General features: G+C 27.0%; 1 protein-coding gene across 1 annotated transcript; it reads left to right on the top strand.

Moving 5' to 3' along the window:
• The first annotated feature begins 3,979 nt into the window (after positions 1-3,979).
• Positions 3,980-8,064, top strand: LOC120135107 (cilia- and flagella-associated protein 58-like). The gene is made up of 2 exons (XM_039151459.1): positions 3,980-4,603; positions 7,693-8,064. The coding sequence occupies exons 1-2, from the start codon at positions 4,204-4,206 to the stop codon at positions 7,935-7,937; spliced, it is 645 nt and encodes a 214-aa protein (XP_039007390.1). The 5' UTR covers positions 3,980-4,203; the 3' UTR covers positions 7,938-8,064.
• The last annotated feature ends 385 nt before the right edge of the window (positions 8,065-8,449 follow it).

Here is an 8,449-nt window from a genome sequence, read left to right as displayed (position 1 = left end):
CAGGCTCTTCATTACTCATTAGGCACGTGGGCAGAACCAGATCTCCTCCCACTACTCGGGAGCTTGAATTGACAAAGTTTAACGTAATAAAAAGCTTAAGGGTAAACTACACTATTAGTAGTTAATTTATTATTTTTTTCTATTTTGATCATTAAATTGTTTCTTTATAAAATCATCACAAATGTTACATTTTCTAGATCACGATCACCAGCATTCAAAAGTTAACAGAGATATTGATATAGACTTAAAAAAACTATTTTAGTTGTTATTTTCTCTCTTTTCATCGACATCGCCGTTAAATTTTTAACACCAAAATAAAAAAATGTAACATTGGTGATGATTTTATCAAAACTAATAGTTTGTTGACCAAAACATAGAATAAGTAATAAGTTAGTCACTAAAGGATGTAGATTACCCAAAAATTAAATAAAGTCATAATAGATTATAGGGTAAACTACGCCCATTACCACTTAACTATTGAAAAATTCCATTTTTATCACCTATCTTTCAATTTTATCAATCATATTACTTAACTATTTAATAGAATAGCTGACGTGACTATTAAAAAATAATATCATTATATATTTAATCCTTAATATATACACATTTTTACAAATTTAGCCATAGTTTTAATTCAATTTAATAAATTTAATATTTAATTAGATGTATCATGTGTCACCACTTGATTAGATAGTATTTTAATTAATTTTTAATTTATATAATCTAATAAATTTTCTATCAAATCGGGTAGTGACATATTTCACCAAAAAACTTACCAAGTGTGTGATGTTTTATAGTTAAATTAGGTAACATTTTAGATTAAAATAAAAAATATTACGTTCTTCGTAACAAACTATATAAATAGCATAATTATTTTAGTTGTAATCTAAAAAAATACCGTCAAAAACTCATATAATATTCTCATTTGTAACTAAAATTATTATCAATAGTGTAATCTTTTAGAATAAATAATGTAACATTTTAAATTAAAATCCATCGTAATATAGTATTCTATTTATAACAAATATATAACTTTTTAAATTAAATAAAATAACATTTTATATTCAAACCCACTATAAAATAATCTTAAATTTCTCCATCGTACAACATATCTATCATTTTGTTATTCTTACTTATAAATTGCACATACCCTACTGAAAAGATCCTACTCATTATCCAATTTTTTTACCATATGTTTTTTTTTTGTAAATTTATGAAGGTTTAGAACTAGGATAGCAGAGTAATGTTGCCTTAGTTTAGATTTTATCTCATTTGACTTTATTTCTTCTCGTAGCTTGCTATCGTTGACTACTGTATATTTATCCTCCCTGAAAAATATTTCTAGATCTGTCATTGAATATAATGTAACCAAATCACAGTGTGACGTGTAACTTATGAAAAAAATATTGTTAAGATTTAACGGTTAAAATTAATCAAATAATTTAATTGATTTAATTTTTTTATTAAAAATCCATTTGAAAAGAATACTCAACTAATTTTATTAAAAAAAGTAAAGGTTTCATGCACATTTAAGCCTTATTTATTTATTTATTCTCTAGCATAGTAAAGTCCCAAATTCCCCATCCTCAAATTTAATGTGAAAAAGACTAGTAGTTTACATACAATGAACTGAGAGTCCATCCATTTTTGGGTCAGGGAATCCAATGGTGGGTAAGCTGTGATCATAAATGAGCTTTGTTCGGTACGTGAAATTATGTTGATATGGTAAGCTTGAAAAAGCATGAGATGTCAACGTCTGTTTTGCTGCCCAAAACTCCAGGGTGGAGGTATTTTCCCAAGAAAATCCTGATTGGATCGCAGGATTTTCTGAGAAATATATCACTAAATTCCCTGGAAAAAGAAAATTATTTGCAGGCAAACAGTACATTGATGTGAACAGTACTGAAATGAAGGGTAGATTTTTGTTTGGCAACGAAAATGATAGCCATCATATCCTGCTTTTGCTTTCAACTTTTGGCATTGTCAAGTAACATTGTTTATAAATTTATGATAAACATCAAAGATTTATTTTGAGTATTAGAGTTAGGGTAAACTACACGTGTAGGACCTAAACTATTATTTTTGTTATGTTTTGGTACTTAAATTTTATTTTTTAAAAAGGCTTTAAATAACAAATACGTACTTAAAGTATGCCGTCTTTTTCATTTAAGTACCTAAAGTTATCTTTTTGGTCAAAATAAATAGCTAAATTATTCAATTTTTTCATCCAAGTACCTACAGTATTCCTTAATTAATGTCACATGTCAACTTTTTAGAACTTAGATGAATTTTTTTGGATAGTTTATGTACCTATTTTGACGTAAAATACTTTAGGTACCTATTTTGACTAAAAAATAATATTAAGTATTTATTTTGTCCAAAAATACTTTAGGCACTCAAATGAAAATAAAATATACTTTATGTACTTATTTGTGATATAACCCTTTTTTTAAACTATATCTAAAAATGGGATTTTAAACTAAAGTTTTGTTTATACTAAAATTATTTCGATTAACCAACGAGTTACGAAATCACGTTGATAGCTTCTACTCGTGTCCTAATTCGTATGAGAGCTAGATTTGCCTAAGTTGTTTGCCTTTTGCCTTCCGCTTTCTTCAAGTTAGCTTCCGCTATTTCAAGAGCTTGCTAAGCCTCTTGTGGATCAATGTCACTACCCTTCTCCGCATCATTTACTAAAATAGTGATTTCATTGTTGTTTATTCTAGCAAAACCACCCATCGGATTGGGTTTTATTCGGGTCGTTTGGACGTCCTCCAATAGGTACTGTAACAACCACATTAGATAAAAAAATCATTTCCTCCGTGCATGGAATCTTTTTTTTTCATCATGAACAATTTTATCGATTGTTATTATTTCAATCAACAAATTATTTGTAAAAATATAATTGTTTCCTTGAATGGTTGAAATCAGACAATAATTTGTTGATAAATGTCACAATACCAATGTTCACGAGCTGAATTTGAGGCATCCAACAGCAAATTTGCACAATTATAAGCCTTCTAATCAAGCAGTAGGGACCATGCAAAGTTGGCACTAAAACATCATATGACTTGATGTATACAGCAAATTCCCAATTGCTTGGCTTGCTCGCCCATATAGGTTATAGGAAAAATTATTTTCTCATCGTCTACTATATTATTTCATGAATTAGGGTTTTATTGATATGAAGACGTCGTACTTTCCTAAGATTTTCTCAATTTGCTTGAAGATGTCATGTAATCGTGGAGTCTTCTTTATTTGCCTGAAGACGCTATGCAGTCGTAGAGTCTTTATATTTAGCTTAAAGACGCGTGAAGCACCTGATGTCTTTAGGTTGATACTATTATGTCATATTAGATCAAGTCGAGTTGAGTAAAAAATTTTTTACATTGAAATCAAACTCGACTCAACCCAACTTGAACTTAATTTTTAAAAAGAAAACCAATCTTGTAAAATTAAGTCGGGCCAAAATCCGTGAAGTGCGTACCTATCCTACTTATAATATCCTCTAAATTTCTTAAATAAAAAATAACTGCACTCATATACACTCTAAATTCAATTTACAAATAATCAATAATTGAACGAAAGAAAAGGGTCAAAATCAGAAGTTATAGTATTCTTTGGTACAGGATAGTATAGTGTCCTTGTAAACACAAGAATTTGGTTAGAAAATGCTGAGTGCTGATTGTCTGGCTCATATGTATATATATTAATATATATATTATTTTAGTTAATATATGAACTATTTAAAATAATATATGAGCTAAAATAGTATATGGTATTATATTTGAGCCATCTATCTACTAAGAAAAAAAAATAATGTATATCCTTCTTTAATCATGTATTATTTAAAACATGATAAAAAATTTAAAATTCTAGAAAGTATACATTATAGACGAAATTTAACCTTATATATATATTCTTGTGCGTTCATTTTTTGCAGTAATAAAGCCTGTTTCACGGGTCCTTTTTTTCACACTTCTATCAATTATACGAGCATATGTTTACTGCACACACAAGTTAAATCAATCACAAACAGTGTTGAAAATTCCCATGTGGGGATTCTTTCCCTTCATTAATTGAGTTGGAGCCAGTCGGTGTGGGAAGTTATGTCCTTCACACACTTAGTTTTCTCTTAATTCTCAATTCCCCACCAACGAAAAATCCCTAAAACCCGCCATTCCCCCGCCATCCTCTTCGACAATGGGCGCTTCCGGCAGCAAGAAAAGGCGAAAGCCTTGCCACGAGAGGAGGTGCGTGAGGAACCTGACGGACAAGATGAGGCTTCTCAACAGCGAGAAAGAAGCGGTGATGGTGGTGGCGCGCAAAGAGGCGGAGTGGGCGAAGGAGAAGAGGAAGCTGAAGGAGGAAGTGAAGGCGTTGAAGAAGATGGTGGAGGAGAAAGAGGAGAAGATTGAGGGAATGGAGAGGTATTGGATGGCGGTTCAGAAGAGTGATAAGGGGTGGCCATTGTTGGGGACGAGTTTCTTGTCGGAGCAGCTGAAGGAGGAGAGGGCTAGGAGAGACGAAGTTGTGGAGAAATGGAAGCAACTGTATCTTGCCATTAAAACTGAGCTTGATGACCTTATTCAAAGGACTCATGGTACAGTTCCCTTTCTCTCTCATATTCCCAATGTATCTTGTTTTTCTTCATCTTCGTGCTGGTTTTATGGTTCGAAACTTTTGATTGCTTCTTCCAACAATATGATTTTTTTAGTTAAATTTAAAGAAACTATAAGTTTTGTTATATTTTAATATTTTTATTTTTTCTTAAAATTATATCTAAACTTTAATTTCATTTCATTTTAATACTCGTCTTTAAAATTTTAATTTTTGTTTCATTTTAATATCTTAAATTTTTAAAAAAATAAAAATTTAAATATTAAAACGAATTAAATTTGATAATTTAAATATTAAATTCATTAAAATTTTAACATTGGATATTAAAATAAAATAAAAATTAAACATTAAGTATAATTTTAAAAACTAAATATTAAAACGGATCAAAGACATACATAATTTACCTTTATACTTTTCGGAGTACAATATGTTATTATCATTTTACAAATTCTAAAGGGGCATTTAGTTCGTAGAAAATATTATTACTAATAGTAATATTTTTAAGTTAAAATTGTGGAAATATCATTATCTATAATTTGTTAGGTAATGAATAATTTCTACTATTTTAGGCATAAATACCTTTAAAATAATAATTTTTTTAATATGGATCATTATCAATTTTTTATTTTTTGTGCTTTACTCTATATTTATTTAATAATAATATACAAAGATTTTAATTTAATAAAATATTAATAAATTTGAGTAGTTAAAATTATTTATATTTTTAATATTTAATATATAAATTATTTTATAATTATATGAGATGAAGATATTATTATTGTAACAAAATATAAATATTTAAAATAATATTTAATTTTGAGTTATTTAAAAATAGATCTTATATATTAAAAATAATATATTTGCTTACTCGAGATCTATATTACATTTATATAAATAAATATGATACTTATGAAAATTATTTAAAATTATAAGTTTGTTATACTAATTATATTTTTTGATATGTTAAATGTATTTTTTATTTAAAGTTATATAGTGTAATAATTAAAATATTTTTATAAATTTTTATTCAAATATTTATAATTTAATATTAAAGTTTTATTTATTAAAAAATATATATCACAAATGTAATTTAATAAAATATATATTCAAGTAATTTTATATTTCTCCAATCAAATATTATAAAATCACATTCATACTAAACAAATCAAACAAAATAATACAATATTATCAGAGTAATGTTACATTTTGATAATTTTATACCCAAAATTAATCTAATATTCCGTAAACTAAACCTATCCTAATAGGTTAATTTTTTTCCTTCTCAAGATATATTACTTTTTTTATAAACACTGAATTATACGTAATAATCAATGTAATCATTGAATTTTAAAAGTTAAAATAATTATTATATTTATTAAATTTATCAAAATTTTACACTTAAAGTGTCTATTTATAATAATTTAATAAATATAATGATATTTTATAATTTTTAAAACATGAATAACCTTTTTATAATTATTATTTTTATCAGTATCCGATAGCTTCCGACAAATCTGATAGGATTATTTTTTTCTTAAAAAATTGTTTAGTTTATGTCGAGTTCTTTTTAAAGGACATAGGCGAGATATGTTTAAAATTGAGTTTAAGTTAAAAAATGATTCGGTTCAAAAAAAATATAATTATTATTTATATATTTAGAAATAAGTATAATATTTTTCATATATATATATAGTTCTAATTAAATCTAAGTTTTTTAAGAACAATTTTTTTATCATCTAGGTCACTTGATTTGTGCAATTAAATCTATATTTAACTTAATGATTTTGTTTTTGTTGCTCTCCAGTTCTAAAGTTTCGTCTTGATTAATCTAGATCGATCTAGGTTGAGTGTTTATTATGGGGTATAAATTTTTTATCGGTTTTGGGCCACGTGACCGAATCATGGTGAGCCCTAATTATAAAAAAAATATAAGGCTTAATTATAAACCAAGTTATCAAATCATACAGTATTTCTCAAATAGATATTTATTTATTTTTTATTCATCCATGTGTTTAATTACAAATTTTATTGTTTCAAGTGTAAATGTCGTAACAGCCGTTATTTTTTTAAAATATAATTTTTTAAAAAATATAAAATTAATAGTGTTTAAAAAACTTTAAAAATTTGAAAGTAATCCTAAATTCTTAAATTCTCAATCTCCTTTATTTCATCCTTCGGTCATCTCTAGTCACCTATACGTCATCGATCACTACTCATTGATTGGTCATAACTCATGTTATCTTAAAACTAAAAATTCTCAAATTCCTACACTTCAATCTCTATTCCTTAAAATATCAAATACCTAATACTTTAATCCATTTGATCAATCATGATAGTTGATTATTTAGCCGACTGTGATAATCGGTCGATTGTCCTTTAGTCGTTTGGCCCTGGAAAAGTAAAAAGCAAGCACCAAGCAGGGGAGGAAGAGGGGGGACGTGGGTGGACTTTTATTTTTTTTAATAAAAAATTTAAAATTCTATAAATGTGACATATATTACTTAACTGGTGTTTTTAACGGTCGTTATAGTTGATGTATTTAAAGTGGTAACGTTCGTAACATCAGACACTTGGATGATTCGAAAAAGTTATGACAACTATTTGCGAAAAACAATATAATTTGAGCACTTAACTTCTAATTAAGCCAAATATAAAGATAAACTATGTATTTGGTCACCTAATTATTCTTGTGATTTCGTTTTGGTCATCTAACTATTTTTTTCAATGTCGTACCTAAAGTTACATTTAGTTCACTGTCTTTAAAAAATTATTGGTAATGTCGACGTGTCACCATTAGATAATGTCATTTCATCATTGAAAAAGTAATAAAAATTATCACGTCAATAGTTATGATTTTTTTTAACGACAAATGATCAAAATAAAAAGAAAACCCAACTCTTGGTATTATTTTTTTTTTAAAAATATTGTATAAGCAAAACAAAACCGTGAGAATAATTGGGTAACCAAATACGTATTTCACCCCAACATAAATGTGACTTTGGATATAATAGTTCATCTTGGAAAACCTTCATGGGTACTATTTGTTAAAAGGTGTAGAAATTATTTGTGTAGGTGATGTAATCTATTGGAAAGTAGAGGAAGAGGAGACGATAGAAGAGATGAAGAAGGAACTGAAGATCAAAGAAGAGACGATAGAAGCCTTGAGAGCTCGAATAGCTTCAATGGAGAAGGAAGGGTTTAAGAGGAAACGAGAGATGGATATTCTTAAGCAGAGCTTGAGGATTTTGGGCAGTAAGATGAATGCAGCTTATGCCACCAATAATAAGATCTCCACTACTCTTGGTCAGTGTTTGTGAAATTACCCATCCAACAAATTTCACTGCTATATTGCATGTAATATGTGTATGAATAAGTTTTTTTTTTTTTTTTTTGTAATTTATGTTTGATTTTGATTTTAATGGGGACTGCAAATGCTAAAACTCTTGTAATAACATCATTTTGATTTCGGGTAAACTATGCATTTAGTATTTAAATTATTAGTTTTGGTCTGTTTTAATATCTAAACTTTCAAAATTTGCAAAATCATACATAACGTTAAGTTTTAATTTTGTTTTAGTACCCGTCGTTAAAAACTTAACGCGTTTATTACTTAAATTATCAGTTTTGGTCTGTTTAAGTATTAAACTTTTAATTTTTCAAAACTTAATGTCTAAAACTTTTAGGTTTTCAAAACTTAATGTTACATTTTAAACAGAGTACTAAAATGAAACAAAAATTAAAGTTTTTAACGATAATGTACTAAATTGAAATACATATTAAATTTTAGATATGATTTTGAAAAAAATAAAAGTTTATATATTAAAACGAA

Source organism: Hibiscus syriacus, unplaced genomic scaffold (assembly GCF_006381635.1).
Source record: "Hibiscus syriacus cultivar Baekdansim isolate YM2019G1 unplaced genomic scaffold, ASM638163v2 tig00110602_pilon, whole genome shotgun sequence".
Lineage (NCBI taxonomy): Eukaryota > Viridiplantae > Streptophyta > Magnoliopsida > Malvales > Malvaceae > Hibiscus > Hibiscus syriacus.
This window is presented reverse-complemented; position numbering and strand designations above follow the sequence as displayed.